Consider the following 20,890-nt stretch of genomic DNA (forward strand, 5'->3'; position numbering starts at 1 on the left):
TTCATCCATCCAATGCTGTCACGTCACGTGACAAAAGAACGAATGAGAGGATAAAGCCTTTTATACAGTCTTTATTATTATTATTATTATTATAATTATTAAACAATACAAACATTAAAACATTAAGGCAATACACTTAAAATCATAAAGACAAATAATAATAATAAAATACACAGAGATTTGTTGCCAGGGTAACTCCAGTCTATGGTCAAAGCTTATGGGTCTGTCACGTGAGGAGCGACTCGAAAACCCGAAAGACTCAAGAGATGAACTAATCAATTCTCTAACACCGGCACCCACTGCATTGACTGAAACAGGTGAACTAGACTATTCCTGTACAGAAACTATAGAATTTTGCGCATGCGCGACTGAACGAATCACTCCCAGAGACGACTCGTTCTTCCCGAGTCACATTAAAGATTCGTTTAAAATGATCGAATCATTCAAGAATGACCGTCACTAACTAGCATCAGACGAAAACACCAACGTGAAACACACACGCTTGATATCCGTTTTTTAATTCTTGATATTAGCATAAATTTGAAAATCGGAAAACGAAGCTTTATCTGTTTTTTCATTTTGGTTTTGGAAACAGATAAAAAAAAACAAGTCGTTTTTTTATTTTTCCAATTTTGGTTTCAATTAGAAAAAGGAAAGAACGAATGATACACGGATTATGACACACACCAAGTTTTGACTTCCATTTTGGCAAGCTCTTTGTCAAGTTTGTTTGCATAGTATTCTGAAAAAGTTGGACTGATAAACTTGATTTCCATGTCTTTTAGTCTACATTTTCTGAAGATGATAAGGTATGATTTTTGCTAAAATCAGACAAATGGTCCAGAAGGAGTATGAAAAAGTAGGTTTTTAAAAAATTCAAAATGGCATAAAAATTTTATGATGGAAAATTACATCCTAGGGTGCATTTGAATCATCTAGAGCTAAGGAAAAAAATTAATTGGAGGTATTAAAAGGATTATTTAGCTTCTAGCCCTTATGGTTGAAAGGGTATTGGCACAAACATGCGTGCAAATTTAGATAAGTGGTGGGACAAGAGGGTTCGAGTTAGCATGCCAAATTTCACAACTTTTAACCATATGGTTCTATAGGTTGCACTCGACTTCCAGAGTGGAAGAAGAAGAACTTGGCCTCTAATAATGAAATCATCAAACATTAATATAAAAGCATCCTACCGAATGAAATGTTGACAGGTAGTGGGGCTGTGCAAGCTTTGGAGATGTTGATGGAAGCAATCTACTCTAACATTGTTCTGAATCCTGTCTGGATTCTAGTCTGACAAAGACATGATTTTCTTGTGTTTTTGTTCAAAATGTTGCTTTTTTCATGAAACTTAGCCACATTCAAGTGTTGATGAAAAAAAATCAAGCTAGAATTTTTTTAAAAAGCAGAACCACTGTTCTTTCTTTTGACATGTTCAGAATATTCATCACATGTTCAAAATATTAATACAATAAAATATTAATACATGAAAATTTTGGGGAAAATTATGAAACATGCTGGTGGTTGCTGGCAAGTGTTTGTTTGTTTAAATGCTGACGGCTAAAGTGTTAAGAGTCCTTATTACTGAGTTTTAATCTAGTGCTGAGGGCACAGCACTCTCATCGTGCAATAATGTTGAGTCAGAATGTTCAAGTCATCATACATACAAAATGTGAAATATATTCCTGTCAGAGTGACAACACTCTGGTTTTACATGTTTAATGTCACTCACAAAGGCTGACAAAGGCTTTTACCCTTCTAGTTCTCAGGAAAAAATGTATTCATGGACATGTACTTCATGTTCATGAAGTCAACTCCCAAATCTCAGCAGACAATGACTACATACGTTCAGAATGATTGCCACATATGAACAATAACTCAATAAATCAATTCTATCACAGAATTCTATTGTTAAACTGATTTATGTGTTCACCGTAGTTTACAGAAGCATTTAAAAGCTTTATGTTATATACACTTAATAAAGTTAGTCATTATAACATTATTGACTGTTGTCACGCTAATGCATATCACCTCATGGTGTTTCGTGATTGTGATGTGCTCTAACCTATCCTCCATTCATATAATTGCATAGTACATGCCAGAATGTAGTATTCGTCCTGGTTGATGAATGTTTATTTTAAATATGGATTAATTATATCCATTTCAAATGTCTTGTGCATGCAAAACTAAAACAAAACAACTCCATATACTTTGACTAGACTTAGAATAATGCAGAAAAACACTCAAAAGTTTATGGTCTATATATATATATATCAATATATATATATATATATATATATATATATATATATATATATATATATATATATATATATATATACTTTTTAAACTGATAAAAAGTGACAAAATAGATCTATAATGTTACAAAATATTTAAAATAAAGAGGTGTGTGTGTGTGTGTGTGTGTGTGTGTGTGTGTGTGTGTGTGTGTGTGTGTGTGTGTGTGTGTGTGTGTGTGTGTGTGTGTGTGTGTGTGTCCACAAAAACCATGAATGATTTCAACATTGACAATAACAAATGTATGAGCAGCAAACCAGCATATTGTAATGATTTCTGAAGGATCATGTGACACTGAATACTGGATTAATGGCTGCTGAAAATTCAGCTTTGCCATCACAGAAATAAATTACATTTTTAAATATATCAAAATGAAAATGGTAAATTTTACTTTTAATAATATTTCACAAAATTACTGTTTTTAATGTATTTTTTATCAAATAAAGTCCACTTTGGTTAACATTAGAAGTTAAATCAAAAACATAAAAAAAAAATTATAATTCAAACATTTTTAATTGTATGTATATGTAGTAATCAGTCGCAAATTATAATACTGTTCCTGACATCAGAGATGGTCATGTTATATTCTCCAAAGAGATTTAGAACAACCAAACTATTTTTAGTTGTCATTATGGTAAACTGAATACATTAAACTTCTGTGAACGCTGGGAGTCCTACAGAATAAGTAATGATGTCCCAAAGCTACACATCAAGTGGGAATAAAAAGGATTGTAAAAAACAATTTTATGGTGCAGTGCAATATCCCTTTAAGTAAACTCTCAAATATGCTCAAGATTAAATCCTAATACAAGAAAATGTGAGCTAGCTTAGTGCAGACATCGATATGGCATGGAACCAAACCTTCAAGGAATAAACAAAAGAAACAGACAGAGTATTAGAATAATGTCAAGATGAAGTCACTCAGAGTTTAAAAAGAAACCAGAAGCCCAGGGGTCAAGTCTAGTGTGCAGATTTTAATCAACACAAAGCATATGCAAAAAGGGAGGAAAAACACTTACTCACACTTCCAGTAAAACTGCAGACATAAGACATTTGAGAAAGCACAGTGTCTAGCACTGGGGACATTTGCGCAATATTACCCAATTATGTAAGCAGGACAAAACTGTTTTGCATGGATTATGGGATTTTACCTCTGATTAGAGAAATATATAAAATAAATTAAGATAAATATTTCTGTCTTGATTTTCTCGATGTTTCTTGTTTTCTTGAACTGCAAAGAATCCAAGCTCTGGGCCATAACTGGTTCCACCTAATACAACTCACATGTCAGGACAACATATGATCGTATTAATTCTTGATGACATTACTGAGCTCATATTAACTGCTACTGAGACTAACTCATTCTTGAGGAAACTTTAAGAATGTGAAAGATTATTATAATTACTGAATCTCTAGCCTTTAACAATAAGGTCCATTGAAACTTCTGCCCTTTATGAACAAAAGTGATTTTAGATGGTCTTTTTGTTCTTGTCGCTGCTACTTACTTTTTATTGAAAATTGTTTTAATAAATTCAGCATCAGCCTGAGGTCAGTCATGTGATGTTTAATGAATCAGTTTTCAATCACAGATGTTTTGTCTCCCTCTACAGTGAGCTCATGTCTATTGCTGTAGACTCGGAAAGAGTACACAGATTTACTTTCATAATGTTCATAATGTTATGTTTGAAAAGATTAGTGACGACAAATGCACACAGATTATCATACAGGAACCAACATCCTAAATGGCTCTGATATTTTTGTTATTTATTATGATTATCAGAAGTAGATGCCTATTTGTCCATACTGCTCAACTCTGCAGTTGCAAAATACAAGGTTGGTTAAGATGAAGTGCTAAGGTCTAAGTGGAGGAAAAACATGACCAAAAGATCATAAACTGAAGTTTTCTGATCCCCAAACCTACTTCTGTGAGAAGACCTTTAAAGCTGATGTTTGCCATTTAAAACAATCAATCCTGAGAAACACACCTGAAGAAACTTTCTCATTGTTATGGGTTGATGCTAGCTCATAGATTATGACTGATTGTTGTGCTTTACATCTAATTTCAACCAACATTAGTCAGGACAAGAAAATGATTAGCAACACCACAGGCCTGAGGGATGGACCAAATGACTAAACTGACATGAAGACAGCAGATTATGTCCCACCCAAATGAGACTACCATGATGTGTGCTCCTACCTTTTTTTTTATTATTATTAAAGGAGGGGTTATGGGAAAGGCCAGACTAGTATTACAATAATAAGTACACTTTATAAAAAGTATTTTTTCTTGAAAAAACTGGATCTCACCCAGCCCCCGCTTATTTATATAAGATACAATATTTGCAAAAATATTATACCTCATATAATTGTAAAGATGTTTTTATAATTCTACATGTATTGATGCTCCTTTCAAGAAAAAGCAAATACATACTGTTGCGTGTAATTATTAAAACAAATAACACAACACCAAATTTTGTTCAAACAGGTTTATTATCCTATAAACAGTATTCAGCATTGTACCATAAAAGTTCAGCAAGTTACACATCTCGTGTTATTCCAATTGCACACCTTCTCGGTTTACAGTATTTACAACTTGCCATCAAAAATGTTTAGTACATTTGTTTATAATCAGTCTCATAAAGTGATGTGAAAATCTCTGAGAAACATTTTCAGCATGTGTTATTCAGAATAAAATTCTTCTGTAACATTCAGAAAAATAAACATTCATGGGGTTTCTTCATAAAGACCAAACATATGTGCTGCTTAAATTATACCGAGGACCACCAACTATTTTGACAGCAATATAAGTGTTATTAAACAAGCATCAAGTTTGAATCATAGATTTTACACAACTTGCATTCACCTCCTCATAAAATAGCCTGTGTTTCAAATCAAAGTTCTGGATCTTTGAAATACTAATACAGACTGGGGCAGATTAATTAAGATCTAGAGGAAAATGTATCTTTCCCATTAGATTTATTGTTGTTATTCGCTTAAAAAGGTGCCCGTGGTTTCCACATCTGTGAATAGATGAATGCAAAACCCTTGTGTTTTATAGTGTATGAAAAAATTAGATCAGATAGGACATACCGATCTTGCATAGTCAGCTCATTTCATCCCAGCTTCTAACAGACAAAGCCCTGACGTCTGGGGAAGAATCTGCCTCATCAACATTAGTACTTATTCAAATGTAATGTAGTGGTTTAATAGCATTGGCAGGCGAACTGTGGGCCCAGTGCTCTTCGGTGATGACTGAAATGTGTTACAATTAGGAAAGATTCATTAAGGACTGGATAAAATCTGAAGTGAACAAAGCAGTTCTTCTTTTGAAATGGATAACGGATAAATCCCAAACATGTCATGAGACACGGGGCAGTTAAAATGAGTACTTAAGAGAAGCCAAGACATCTTCATCTCTGAATGCTTCATTCAGTATTTTTTTAATGCACTATGCACTTCTAAATAAATACATTACGAGGAAAAAAGCTAACATACCACTAATAATAATCAATGTACTCCTAAAAAGTAAAAAAAAAAAAAAAAAGTAAAAGCATAATCATACGTTTTATAGCAGTGGTAGCACTTTTATACAAAGTAGCAATTTTGAAAGTGGACATATCAGGCACTTACTGAAGATCATGTTTGAGATGACATCAAAAGAAGCTTAATTCCACTATGAACTTGACCTGTGGTTGAGGTTTTTCAGCCTTTTCCTAACAATTGAAGGAAACATTCCCACACACTTGTCAAACATAGAGGGAACAGAGCTGGACTGCCTGTACAGAAAAATGAGAGAAGATGATGTTAAGAGCAGATTTATCTGTCCTTGGACGTGAGCTTCTCGATCAGCTCCTGAAGGGGTGCTAGTTCCTTCCGGTCAATCAAATTAAACTCCTGAAAAAAAGAGAGAGAAATGTTAATATTAGAGGTAGCCAAATATTAATCTCCTTGTGCTAAGCAAAATTCAGCCAAACACCAACTCACACATCTCAAGGCCACAAGTACACACCTGAACGAAGAAGATAAAGTGCTTGAAGGAGGTGTTGAGGTGCGCCTCCTCCTGCAGCTGGATAACAGAGTCAAAGTGCTGATGGTAGATGTGAGCGTAAACACGGAACAGTCTCTTCAAAATGGTCTTGGCCACTGACATAAAGTTCTTTGGGAAAGGGACCCCTATAAATTTAATAGAAAAACAACAAAAAATCTGTTTCAGAATCCAAGCAGCACAGAATGCTGGATGACCAAATGACCAGTAGAATATATGCTGTGGAAAGCATGCTTTAATATCGCCACCATGTGGACAAATCCCTCCATGTCTATATATAACGAGCTATACAAAGAAAAAGCATGCCAAATTTCTAGATCATGCACAAGAAACTGAAGAAGCACACCTATTTTTGAAGGGAAAAGAGTCTCATCATCAAGCTGATCCTGGACCCAAGTCATCAGGTAATCAATGTACTTTGGAGCCGAACATTTAATTGGCTTTTTAATGTTGGTTCCATCAGCCCAGTGATATTCATACCTGCAAAAAACATGCAACATACACATTAGAAAGATTTTCTTTTTTTTTTCTTTTAAGAAATTCAAACTTGTATTCACCAAGAATGCATCCATGATGAATAAAGCATGCATGAGCGATATTTTTCGGCGTGCATGTTAACAAATGAGTGCATTGACACCGGGAGCAGGAGCAGCGTGTGAGCAGCACTGAAGCAATGGTTTCGCCGCAGAGTGGCTGCACTGCTTCACTCCATTAAAGTGACAACTCACTTTTGATGGACAAAATAAATATGATTGCACACAAAAAGTGCTAAAAATGCACAGAATTCGCATGTCTAGTGTGTTTTAACAAGAAATGAAGAATGCCAAAAACGAAAATGAAGAATCACAAAGATTTATAAAAGATTTACCCATTTAAACTTGTTTTAAACTTTTCAGTTTGGGTGAAAGTAAGGTGTATTATAAAAAGCATTGTAAAAAGCATGTCTGAAACGACATGATCAGAGCAGTTTTCTTGGTTGTGTTTGCGGTTAAGAATTTACATCCGAAGTCCCTTGTTAACAAACTTTCAAGACGTTAAAACCTTCAAGTTTATAATCTAAAAACATTTATAGTTGTCTTTGTAAAGAAATAAGCAGCTTTGGAGCCGCTGCAGTGACGCTGTACAAGTGTTTTTTTGCGAGTCTGAGTGATGATGTAGTTGTGCTGATGTGAAGCTGACGGGAAGCTCAGGCTTGGGGTGTGAAACAGGCGTAAAGACACCAAGTCAGCATATCAGAATCATTTCTGAAGGATCATGTGACACTGAAGACTGCTAAAAATCCAGCTTTGCAATCACAGAAAAAAAAACATTTTAAAATATAATATAGATTATATTATAATATATTTTGAAATTACAGAAAACAGTTATTTTAAATTGCAATAATATTCCACATTATTACAGTACTGTATTAAGAGACTAATCCCAAAAGATTGAACAGAAGTATACTCAAAATATTTCACATGATAAACCCCTGTTATTACTTACTTGGGTCCAGCAGACATTAGCGGGCAGCTTTCCTCAGTGCAGAAGTCAGTGATAGTCCCATACAGCATGTTGATCTGGTTAAAGAAGTCCACAGCTAAAAGCACATGAAACAGCATTATAATACAAACCTACGCCAGCATCTTAAACCATATAAAAATGAAAAAATAAATATATTTTATTACAACAAAAAAAACAGCCTATATATCTATGCCTGCAGTTCCATCACAAACCTCAAATGGTTTGGAAAATCCTGCTCTAATTATATATCAGAAGTTGGGTACACCCAATATTTCATGAGCTGCAGTAATTACATGAAAACCCTAAACCCTAGCAACATCAGCGCTGCCAGAGTCAGTATTCAGGCCTCGGTCCCTGCGGCTTATAATCTAAGAAAGCTCCACTGTCTTTATTGTTAAAAATAGAAGAAGGCCAAGGGGTATGAATGAATCCAAGCAAATGTTGCAAAACTGACCTACAAGCAGGTCTTATAAAATGGATGTTTAGTGGAAAGACCCCTTCAAACACACGAGAGTCCTGATTTCGACTGCACCTATTTTAAAGGGTGTTAGCTCATTTTTAGGTGTTAGGCTGTTAGCATTCGTACACAAATAATATTTGTGAAAACACTGATATTAAGCAAAATGTTAAGAGGAAATAGATTATGTTTTATTTTTCAGGAGCTATTTCTTTGAAGCTATGAAACTGAAAGTGACATATGTTTAGACTGAGGTTGTATCTACAATTATTAATAAGGAAAAACATGCAACATGCTATTTTTAATTCTGCAGCAGCAGACCTATATTCAATTAAGAACAAAAAATAATAGCCTTTAAAACTACAGCAAATTTTCAGCCTTTTAGCACATGCTGAGGATGCACACACAGGTTATTTTTTCCTAAATGAAAGTCAGATGCTTACTGTTGACTGCCACCCATTCATTGAGGTCCTCTCCATCGGGCAGCATGACAGCCATGCGCAGGTTCCCGCTGCCCAGCGTGGCCTCTGCATGCTTCAGTAGCTCATACTGGTGTGAGCCCTCGGGAATGTTCTTCTTCGGCTTGAATGTCTTTGAAGAGCGGCTTCCACTGTAGAGGAGTAAAAATGCAGGATATTAAGACTTTAATAACGGCTGCAAACTTACATTGAACCAAAAGATACTAAACTTGGTCAAGCAAAATTACAAGTCGCTGGACTTTTACATTTATAAACCCACTTTACAACAGTGAAAATATAAAAGATAGATCTAAACCTCTGATAAATGTGCCTTCCTTACTGCAAATTACAGAAGCTACAATTATTGTGGCATTCATATATATATATATATATATATATATATATATATATATATATATATCTATTAAAATTAAACTCATGAAGAAGAGGAATTACATTTGACTAGAAAACTTAATGAAGTCAACAGTGTGTTTATTTCCAAAAACAAAACAAATTTTAAATCACTAGTACCTAAAATACTTTTATTTTTGCTTTTATTAAAGTATGTCACTCCAAAATGTTGTACCAATGCTACTAAGAGCTGCTTTTGCCTTTATAAAACTCTTAGCTCTTTGGACAAGCCACAAGGATAGTGAACAATTCTACATGAAGGTGTTCAACTCCTCTTGAAGACTATACATATAAAACTCCCCAAGCTTGACACCGAAGCAGCTCCATTTAACACCCAGTAAATAATAAATAACACATGATAGGTAAAAATTGATAGCCTGAATGCACTGTAAGTCGCTTTGGATAAAAGCGTCTGCTAAATGCATAAATTTAATTTAATTTGACCCTAAAAGCCTGTGTGCATTTAGTGGTATATATCATCAACACCTCAAAGTGAGCCTGTCTTCACCAATTCAACAGCTGCTCTGTTCAGTATGCCCACCTGTTTAGATACAAACAGGACAGAATTTGCACAACAAACAATGAAAGGACACTGGAAGTGATTAACAAATACAGGCAAACTTTCTGAAGTACTCACTTGACTGACCAACATGTTCAAGCCAACAATAAAGAGGATCAGAACAGACCCGGTTCTATATATATATATAAGGGAGATGAACAATTCTAAATGGAGGTGTAGAATTGAGAGAGAGGCATAATTTAAAAAATACCAATGTGAACATCAACACACTGCAGATGACAACAAATCAAGATTTAAAAGCAAAATGTATTGTTTTTTGACTTTCTACACTTGGATATGTATAGTACAGTATTCTGATATTATAGTGGAAATATCCAGACTGTTCATATCTGAATTTCATATGATGTCAAATCATTTTGGTAGGTTTTGTGATGGCGACAGAACACTTATTAGGTAGCAGTCACTGAAGATAATAGGATTTTGTAATAAAAACGATATATTACAACAACAACATCTTTAGGTTACACTTGAGAAAAAGCTACTGGAATCTATCCACAAAACACGACATTTCCCATTTACATTAATTCATTTATTTTAGTTTATTTCAGACAGACAACTTAGGTTCAACACAACTGAGCTAATGTACAACAACATATTTACATCAGTCTGAACAGGTGTAGGCTGAAGCTCTTGCTTATAATGCCTACCCTTTTTAAAACATCTCAACTTTTAATAAATAAACAAATAAAAATAAAAATAAAAAAACTGTTGTCTTGCATCAATATGCTGTTGACAAACTAGTATAACTAGACTACAATAACATTATTTTTGCCAAGCAATACAGTTCCACAATCCAAAATATAACAAAAAGCAGCTTTCATTTATCACTCTTTAAATGGTTTCATATAGTTTCAGTGTATTATTCTTAAATAGCTTCTTTAACTTGCTAAGTGTCCCACATATTTTTAATTCCTCTTGACAACAGTTCAATAGAATTACAACTTTAACTGAAATACAATGGTATTTTGCATTGGTCCTCACTTGGTTCTTTTTAAACATACAAGTTCCCCTTGTCATGTCATGTCATGTTGACATTCTCTTTCTGTAAACAACCCTTGGATACTTTCTGGCAATTGATGATTATTTATTTGCATTCTACATAATTTGTAATGTTTTTAGTTCTACTAATTCTTTAAACTTTAGGGCCTTTAGTTCAATAAATAGGGAGTTTGTTGGCTCCCTATAGTTGGTTTTCTTTACTATTCGTATGGCTCTCTTTTGAAGCATAAATATTGAATTGGTATTTGTTTTATATGTATTTCCCCATACTTCCACACAATAAGTAATGTATGGAAGCACTAGGGAACAATACAAGGTATATAATGATTTTTCATTTAATAAGTCTTTAACTTTATATAATATTGCAATTGACTTTGAAATCTTGTTCTTAGTATAGGATATATGGGGCTTCCAATTTAATTCATTGTCAATTATCACCCCAAGAAATGTAATTGCAGACACCCTTTCTATTTCAATTTCATTAATCATTAATTTACTTATTATGTTCGGTAAATGATTACCAAACACAATAAATTTTGTTTTACTTATATTTAATATTAGTTTATTCAAATCAAACCAATTTTTTTGCAGTACCATTTCTTTTTCCATTGCATTCAGAAGTTGTTTCAGATTGTCACCAGAACAAAGTAAGTTTGTATCATCCCCAAATAATATCAGTTTTAATACTTTGGAAACCTCACATATGTCGTTGATGTATAACAGAAAAAGCAATGGGCCCAGCACAGAGCCTTGGGGAACCCCACATGTCACTTGCAACAATTGTGACTTGCAATTATCTATTTGGACATATTGATACCTTTTTTCTAAGTAACTACTTATCCAAGAATGAGCTACTCCTCTTACACCATATTTTTTTCAGTTTCTCTAATAAGATATCATGGTTAACAGTGTCGAATGCTTTTTTAAGATCTAAAAATACCCCAACTGTATATTGTTTATTTTCTACTGCGTTAGATATTTTCTCCACAAATTCTATTAAAATGATGATAATATCCATATCATTCCAGTCAGTTGACTTCTTATTTTTAAATGATTTAACAATATCAATTATTTCTTTTCCATTTGTTCCTCTTATAAACATTGATTTCTGATTTATATTACCCTTCTCTCTTTCCGTTCTACTTTTACTTCCAATTTCTTCAATCTCCCCAGCCAGACTGGCACCAACATTGACAAAAAAAATCATTAAATTCATTAGCAATTAGTTCCTTATTACTTATAATTATATTATTCTTTGTCATAAAGTTGGTTGGTAAAGTTCTTTTTTTAATAAAAAGCTTATATAATGTATTTTTCCGTCTGCATGATTTTTGGATTCCCTTTGTTAACCACGGTTTTTCAGCAAATTTCTGTTTCACCATTTTCTTTATTAAGGGACAGTTTTTGTCATAAGATGTTATTAATATAGATATAAATTTATCATAGGCTTCATCTACATCTTCAACATAAACTTCCTTCCAGTCTTGTTTTTTAAGATCTTCTTTAAAATTGTTAATTGCACTCTTGGTTTTGTGTCTTATTAATTGGACTTGTATGTCTCTATTGGTCACCTTACAGCATGGTATGGTTGTAAAAACCGGCAGATGGTCGCTTAAGTCATTAATAAAAAGTCCACTTGTTATTTTTTATCAATAATGTTGGTAAATATATTGTCTATTAAAGTTGCACTATGTGTTGTAATTCTACTTGGACGTATAATGGAGGGATATAAGCTCATGCTATAAATTGCATTAATAAATTCTGTTGTTGTATTAAGGTGGAATGGGTTCAATAGATCTATATTAAAATCTCCTCAATCAAAGCACATTTTCTTATTGTTTATACCAGGGATCAGCAACCTTTTCGGCATGACGTGCCATTTTTTATTTTTATGGTTAACCACTGTGCCAACACAGCCCCCCCCCCCCCCCCCCCACACACACACCCCGATATAATTCTGTATTTAAACGGTACATACACAATTTTTTATTATACGATAAAAAAAACGTTTTTTTAACGTTTAATCAACGTTAATGCACTGCTTTAATTGATGAACGTGCACACACTGACACACACACACACACACACACACACACAACACACACCACTCGCACACATAGATCTGAGATCGTGCTGTGCAAAAAGTAGCATTCAGAGTGTTGTCACGCTACTTTTATTAATCGATACTGAATCGCTACATTATATTTCTCAACAACAAAGGGGCAAAATCGCTTCATTGTCTGCAGAGAGAGAGACAATTAACCCCCCCCCCCCCCCCCCACTTTCTTTCTCTCAAAATGGCCATATCTTACCTCACTCTCTTTAACGTTAAACTGACGCTTCGCGCTCTGCTTCTGTGAACAGTAAACCCCGCCTACTTTGATCTGATTGGCCATCTCAGTCATTTTGACATTGACGAGTGCTGTTAGACCGAGGCTTTGATCTGAAGCACCTAGTATGTGCAGTGTTTGCACGTGCATCCATGCAAGTTAATTCTCACACTTTAATAGTATTTGTAGCTCCTAACAGGCTGTGTGACTATGAGAAGTTATTACATCAAACTGTACGTCATTATACAGTTTTCCTTATTGCTTGCGTGCCAGCGATTATCCCTCTGCGTGCCACTGTTGGCACGCGTGCCGTAGGTTGCCAACCCCTGGTTTATACTGTCATACAACCCCACTAATGCTTCTGTAAACGTTTCAACACAAGAAACCGAAGTTCTATACACACAACTTAAAATTATATTATTTACTCTTTCTATCTCGATTTCTACAGTAACACACTCCATAACTTTGTCTTTAACAAGCGACATACTTTCCACAACTCTGCTCCTGTAGTTAAGAGTCAATGTACAGAGCAACCCCCCCCCCTCCCTTTTTTTCCTTCGGTTCACAAAGAACATCTCATATCCTTATATTTCATACATCACAGCTTGTTCATCAATAAGCCAAGTCTCAGAGATTGCTACAACTATAATTTTTTGTTCAATTTGTTGTAAACAATGTTTAATTTTTGAGAAGTTTGAATTTAAACTCCTGCTGTTAAAGTGTATTATGGATACTTCTCCATTCATTTTTAACTTAAATTTAAATTGTTCATCAGTGTAGTATTCACAATTTATTTGTATGTTATTAAAAAAAAGTATTCTCAGGATCAATTTCGCTCTCCATATCTTGTAATATATGCTCAGTATAATTGAATGTTCTCAGTTCTAGGCTTTCATGGTCCATACAAAGGTTTTATTTATTTAGTTCCGATGTACATGTCCTTTGATTGTATGTCTCATTCATCAGCATATCCAGCAGTAATTAATGACATAATGTTTGGAAATACAGCTGTGTTCAGAGTCAGATTACTGTACAATGACTCCAAGCACAGTCATAATGAGGAGTAACCAAACCCAAGTCCATGCAGCTGTTGATGGCCTCATGTAACGTTACTGGCTGAGTGTTCTTCATTAGCCCGACTACAGTTCTGTGTTATGATGGTCACATACTAATCTGCTGCGACAGGATCAGACTGTGCTTCAATCAGATTTTGTTATATATATATCATCACAGTTAGCTGCTAATAAATGACGGCTGTGAGTCAGGATTGTTTATGTACATGCATCTTCGGGACAAAAGCAGTATTTCTACGCTCGCTAACTAGCCATCAGTGCTCCTATTTACAGAAACCCCTCATACTTACAATAAAAAGCTCATCTCTCCTTGAAGAAAATGCGCTGTAGGTGAGAAATCGACACTAGTCCGTTATCTTGACTTCTGGAAGGTGAAAAAGCAAAGAATTTGCGCCTTATAATCCACTCACACTACAACAACACTGATCCTGCCCGTGCAAAAGTTCTCCTTACCATCCAAAGTCTCTCCAGAGAGCCCCAAATCTCGCGAGATCATGACCTCTCTCTTCTCAAATAAGAGTCACGTTAGCATTAGGTTATAAGAGCGTTTTGGGAATTCAACTGAAAATTGTTTTCTTAACCAACTCTATATCTATTACTGTAATTGACGTTAACTGGGAAAATTTAGAATTAAAATTATGTTGTTGTTTTTTTCTCAGTCCTAATACAAATAAACAAATCTAAATTGGCCTTAAAAGTGTTTATTATGACAATTTTCAAGCGACAAGTGAAAAGTCATATCTTTTGTCTACATTTGACTCCATCAATAATAATGAATAAATAATAATAAAAAATGAATAAATGCTTTCTCTTTCTTTAACCCACCTTAGCTTCTTCAAATCGAAACAATTTAGTAACAACTTTGTGTTATGAGCACTTCCTGTGTTTATTTACCTCATGATGCATTGGGTGTTCCTCAAAAGTCGCTTTGATGAAAACTATCTAAATTAATGTAATGTAATGTAAATGGGCTACAGAACTAATTTTAAATATTACAATATCTTATACTGCCTTAATAGTGTTTAGACAATATTCTTCATCTTAATAAAAAGTAAACACATTTCAGAAAATACTGTTATAATTAGCTTCCAAATCAAGCAACGTGTTCCGCTGTTTTGAACGACAAGGAACTATTATTTTGAAAGATGTGTCAAGGACAAAGGCGCGTGTTGTTTGCGCCATGTTGTCCTCTGATACCGCATGTCAACGTGATTTTGGGGCAACTGAGCCGAAACATGCCGTGTTAACATAAAGCTGTCTCAATACTTTAGGTTTTCGTGCAGGTTTTGTTTGTACAGTGCAATATGTCTGTATTGAGCAGGAGCGCGCTCTTGTTGTCTCTTGTTCGTTGTGTCAGGAGGAAGCAGCAGTTTCCATGCGTGCATGCACGGAGTCAGATGAAAACTGCGCAGTTTACAGCAGTACGAGGTCGAGATGTTCATTCATCGAGATGTTTAGCAGACCGTGAAGTCCAGCATCCATGGACAATATATCAACGAAGACTAATTACTGAGGTACCTTTTTCCAGAAAAGTCCTTTCCAGACACAATACGTTGTATAATTGTTTTCGTCTGACGCGATTTAATGTTTTAGGCACCATCCAAGGAAGATGAGTACCCACCAGTACCAAAATACACCCCCGGTGAAGAGCCCCATTCAAAGGAAGTGTTCATCATCCAGGCCAGGGGTTTTCCTTATTCATGTACTGCAGAGGACTTAATGAACTTCTTTTCTGGTAATGTTACTCAAGTCTTTTTGCAGACATGCTTCACCTAAAACGTTACTTGATCAAGTCAAGTCAAGATATTTAAAATGTAAAGCCTGATATATGAAATAATAGTCATAAATAAAAGGTAAAATATAAAAGAATCCCTTTAAATAGTTTGAATGTGTATTTTATGTTTTGTATCATATTTGAAACATCAGGATTGTATGACCCATGATTTAGGAATATAGGAGTATATAGAGCTCACACTTAAGTAGTATTTATTTTTGCTAAGAGTCTCAAACTAAGCGAAAATATGCAATTTGGAGCATTTTTTTTATGGCACTAGCTAGTGATTTAAAAAATCAAACGTTAATTGATTATTAGATCAAATGCATGTAAATATAAGTTGTCACACTGTATCTCCTAATAATATGGCATTCTAAGATGAATAATATGGCATTCTAAGATGATATGTCTATGCTTAGTTTTATTATCAAAGCCCTGTAGCGTTCATTTGGAGGGCAAAACTTAGTCCAATGCTAAATGTTTAAAAGCCTGATGTATCAAACTTGATACTCAGATCTGAATTTGATTTTTTAAAATAATGTTTATATGGATAATCAGTTACTTCCGTTGAGTAAAATGTTAACCTTGAAATTATAATAATATAAAAGTTATTACATATACATTTACTTTATAAAAATCATTAAGGGGGAACGTTCTAAAATAACTGTCGCCTTGAAAAATCTTACTCTCGGGAGTCAGTTAGAATATTTTAAACTTAAGTGTGAAAGGGTTAATTATTCATAATAAATGACGCTGGCTTATCTTTTGTCCACTGTGTGATTTCCTGATGTGGGTATTAAGTCACATGGAAAATACAGTTGTTTAAATGTAAACAAGGGGCGTGTTTTTATCCAACCCCGTGCCATTCGGTGTCCGTCGAGCAAATATCTGAACGTGTGATATTCATAGACAGTAAAAGGGTGATATTATCAGCAATTAAGTTTCAGCTAAAATGTGAATTATCATTAATATTCAACAATGGACATAAAGTATATGCAGCGTATTTCAGACCACAAAAAGGACACTGAAAGTGTGATTGAGAGTACAGCTGATGAAGATGCTGCATTTTGATGGTGTAATAAAGTTAAGCCCCCTTAACAATTTCACATGCCCCCTCAGTCATTTCATCCTGCAGCCGGGCCTGAGTAGGCTTTATAGGGTTCCATCAATAATAACCACATGTATGGATTTACAGCTCCTAAAGATGATCTGATAATGATGTGAAGTACAAATTTTACTTATATATTTGATTCTTGTAGATTGTAGGATCCGAGGTGGAGTTGAGGGAATCCATATAATTCACAACAGGAACGGCAGGTCAACGGGACGGGCGTTTATTGAGCTGGAGCATGAGGAGGACGTTTGCAAAGCATTGGATCTGCACAAGCATTACCTGGGACAGCGCTTTGTTGAAGGTAAGTACTATTTTTGAGTTTTACACCTGCCAAAGTTTTTTACAGACCTCATTTTTAGTGTCATGTGTTTCAGTGTATGAGGTAACAAAGAAAGATGCCGAAGCAATATTAAACACTACACAGCAGTTTACAGAGTCAGACGAAGTGGTGCGACTCAGAGGACTTCCCTTCAGCTGCACCGAGAAAGACATCATTCAGTTTTTCTCCGGTGAGATCCTTTAAAATTGTGACATTTGAATGGCATTGCACTGATAAAACCCATATGCTTCATTTGTGTTTTAAAATTCTCAAAACAGGACTGGAGATTGTGGAAGATGGAGTTACAATAGTCCTGAACAGGAGAGGAAGAAACTCAGGCGATGCCTTCGTGCATTTTGCCACCAAGGAAATGGCTGAAAAGGCCCTAAAGAAAGACAGAGAAGTCATGGGAAACAGGTTGGTATTTCATCAAGGAATACTAGACATACACAAAAAAAAAAAAATGTATATATATTATTTTTTATTTCTCTCTCTGGAACATGTATGTATTTTTTACAACAGTAATAATAAGCCATAATATTTTGAGAATTAAAGTCTTAGTATGAGAATAAAGTCAGAACCCAAGGTCCTAGCAATACACGATTTAAGTCATTATATTTTGAGAATAAAGCCATAACAAGGCCAGTATGTTGTGTGAATAACGTTAATGTGAAAATTCCTCCACCTACTCATAATTTTAACTTTATTCCAAGTGTTTTGACTTTATAATCAAAATATTTCAACCTTTTGTATTGCTGACTTTATTCTTGTAATTTAGGCTTTTTTATTCTTATAGCTGTCTTGAAATACCAAAAGATTTCAAATGAAATATTTACTAATTCCAGATATGTTAATTTTTTCCTCATATGCAGGTATATTGAGATTTTCCCCAGCAGGAAAAATGAATTCCAAGTCCTGTATGGAAGAGGGCGAAATGAGACGCCAGCTTTCACACCAGGAGCTGAAGATGCGCCACGGACAATGAAAACAGGTGTTTATTACAGCGTTCGTGTACAACCAGGCTTGAAATATTAATTCATATGTTGTATACTGTGTGCAGTCTTGAACATCTGTATTTTTCTGGACAGCAAACAGCAGCTCTATATCAGCAACAGAGAACCTGATTCACATGAGAGGTCTGCCATATGAAGCCACAGGAGAGGACATTGTAAAGGTTGAATTTATCCTATTTAAGATACAGCATGATTTTTTTATTAATTGTGTGCTTCGTTGTCACTGAGGTGGTCAAGAGGAGTGGAACAACTCCTTAAGGCCTCAACTGATCTTGCTTGGTATATAATCTACACTGAATGACTGAGGTGTCATTTCTGTTCCAGTTTTTCGCTCCCATCAGACTGGTGAAGGTTCTTGTAGAGTACGGTGCAGACGGACGACCCACCGGTGGGGCAGATGCCTACTTCAGAACACATCAAGATGCCGTTTTAGCCATGTCCAAAGACAGAGAGTATATAAGTAAGCAATATGTGTTCATCTGAAATAACCCAGATGTGGTCCACAATGTTAAATACAAACATGACGATTAATCTTGTTTTTTGTTTGTTTGTTTGTTTTTTCCCCGTTGTCCAGTGAAGCGATATATTAAGTTGTTCCTGAACTCATCGCCATCAGGGGAGGAACAATGAGTTGAAAGTAAACTATTTAAACTGTCTTAATGCATTGCAGCCCAGTCTATTTAATGAAAGTAATTCAGTCTATATTACAAGAATACACAGAACCAACATTAAAAGACTTTTAAAAATGTATAGCCTGTTGTGTTTTCTTTTTGGATATTCATTTCTGATTTCAGATCAACGAAATGTTAACAAAACAGTCATATGTAGAAGTGTGCAAAGTTAATAAAAAAAAAGAAATTATTGCTTTGTTTTACATCTAACTTTGGGAAAGCCTTGATACAGAGCATTAGATATAAGTGCTTTCTATCCCTGCAGCACCCAGACATGCCAAGCAATTCCTATCTTCCACCAAGCTTTAATTTTGCCATGAATGATTGCTCATGGAAGTATAAAATGACTTAAACTGAGAAATCCAAATTATAATACAATTTTATTGTTCAGCTATTATGAATAAAATACATTACACAGGCATAAAACTACCTTTTTATCTCTTTACATACTTTTAATGTAGGGTTATTAAGGTCTTCTCTGTGACAAGCTCCATAATATGCAGTTTTGTCTGAACTGAATCTTTTTTTGCATAATTTATGAATTTTGACTCAATTATGTCTCAAATGTTTAAAATGTTAATGTATGTGCCTTGTTTAGTGCCATAGTTTTCAAAAAGCTGACACAATCCTGTCTACAGTCTTTTTATATATATATTATTTTAAAGGTGACATATCATTAATGCTATCTTAATGGACTTATGGTATCTTTCTGCTTGCAATATTGAATGGCACTGATACAATTCAAGTACTAGAACCTCATACATCCACTTGGTGGACAGCTTCACTCATCCTCAAGAATTATATGAAATCGTGAAAATCTTTTGAAAAGCATTTCCAACAAAGAACTTGTAAAAATCATCCCTTTTTGGCAAATGTTGTACGCTGGCAAAATAACAGATATGTTACTAAACTGAGATGCCCAATACTGACTGCTGATCTAAAGTATGATGTGTAATTTTTTCAAGGATAACCCGTTGAATCGACTGCCAGAATAGCAGAGATGAGCGCCCCCTCAGGATGGGGAGGACGCGTACTGCTGCATTAACTGAGCGTAGCAGGCGTCACACACGTGTTCAGGGTTGATGGAGGAGGGCAGAGGGAGTTCATTTGCCATGCAGTTCTCACAGAACACGCCACTGCAGTTCTTGCATTGCCTCTGAAATGGTTAAAAAGACTCTAATGCACTTGTAAAAGCGTTCTACTCCACATTTCTAAAGATCATGTTCCATACTGTATGCAGCACTTTAGTCACTGAGGAAAAATGTGTGATCATAAGCAATAATATATATACAGTACCATTCAAAGGTTTTTGTATTTTTGGCTAGAGTTGTCGTATTCCTCTTGTTAAGCTACTGCTGAACCATATACATACATATCATTTAGTTGACGCTTTTATCCAAATATATTTGTCAGAGGTCACACACCTCTGGAGCAACTAGATGTTAAGTGTCTTGCTCAGTGACACATTAGTGTCTCACAGTGGATTCGAACCCGTGTCTCTCACACCAAAGGCATGTGTCTTATCCACTGCGCCAACACCACCCCTATGTATTTGTAATTTGCATTTATTTGATTAAAAATAAAGTTAAAAAACTAATATTGTGAAATGTTACAATTTTAATTTTAATAAAGTTCATAAGAAAAGCATTTATTTGAATAATCATCTGTAACAAATGTTACAAATCTCAAACAGCTTTTGAACGGTAGTGTAGTTTAATAATTTAAAAAGCAATGATTTGTTTACTGAGGGTTTAGTTTTATTGTTGCTTAAATGTTGGATGGCTTTGCTTTGGTACCTTGGGTGCAGTTAGAGAGTCTTGGTTTTCACACATTGAGCAGATGGAT

General features: G+C 34.8%; 2 protein-coding genes across 4 annotated transcripts; one reads left to right on the top strand and one right to left on the bottom strand.

Annotated features, from left to right (window-relative positions):
- Positions 1-4,769: 4,769 nt before the first annotated feature.
- Positions 4,770-14,660, bottom strand: mob1ba (MOB kinase activator 1Ba). 3 transcript variants are annotated; one of them, XM_059547829.1, is made up of 7 exons: positions 14,608-14,660; positions 14,445-14,518; positions 8,747-8,913; positions 7,829-7,922; positions 6,690-6,823; positions 6,308-6,471; positions 4,770-6,192 (listed from the first exon to the last, which is right to left on the bottom strand). In XM_059547829.1, exons 2-7 carry the CDS (start codon positions 14,456-14,458, stop codon positions 6,115-6,117), a joined length of 651 nt encoding a protein of 216 aa, XP_059403812.1. In that variant the 5' UTR covers positions 14,459-14,518; positions 14,608-14,660; the 3' UTR covers positions 4,770-6,114. The 3 variants fall into 3 exon arrangements, with proteins under 3 accessions (XP_059403812.1, XP_059403813.1, XP_059403811.1); XM_059547830.1 differs by lacking the exons at positions 14,445-14,518; positions 14,608-14,660 and adding exons at positions 9,659-9,713; positions 9,810-9,850; XM_059547828.1 differs by lacking the exon at positions 14,608-14,660 and having other exon boundaries at positions 14,445-14,601.
- A 652-nt stretch (positions 14,661-15,312) lies between these two features.
- Positions 15,313-19,120, top strand: LOC132139470 (G-rich sequence factor 1-like). Its single transcript, XM_059547831.1, has 9 exons — positions 15,313-15,668; positions 15,748-15,889; positions 17,188-17,343; positions 17,417-17,551; positions 17,640-17,778; positions 18,234-18,352; positions 18,450-18,535; positions 18,699-18,834; positions 18,949-19,120. The coding sequence occupies exons 1-9, from the start codon at positions 15,459-15,461 to the stop codon at positions 19,002-19,004; spliced, it is 1,179 nt and encodes a 392-aa protein (XP_059403814.1). The 5' UTR covers positions 15,313-15,458; the 3' UTR covers positions 19,005-19,120.
- The last annotated feature ends 1,770 nt before the right edge of the window (positions 19,121-20,890 follow it).

The sequence above is a fragment of the Carassius carassius genome, chromosome 4, assembly GCF_963082965.1.
Source record: "Carassius carassius chromosome 4, fCarCar2.1, whole genome shotgun sequence".
NCBI lineage: Eukaryota > Metazoa > Chordata > Actinopteri > Cypriniformes > Cyprinidae > Carassius > Carassius carassius.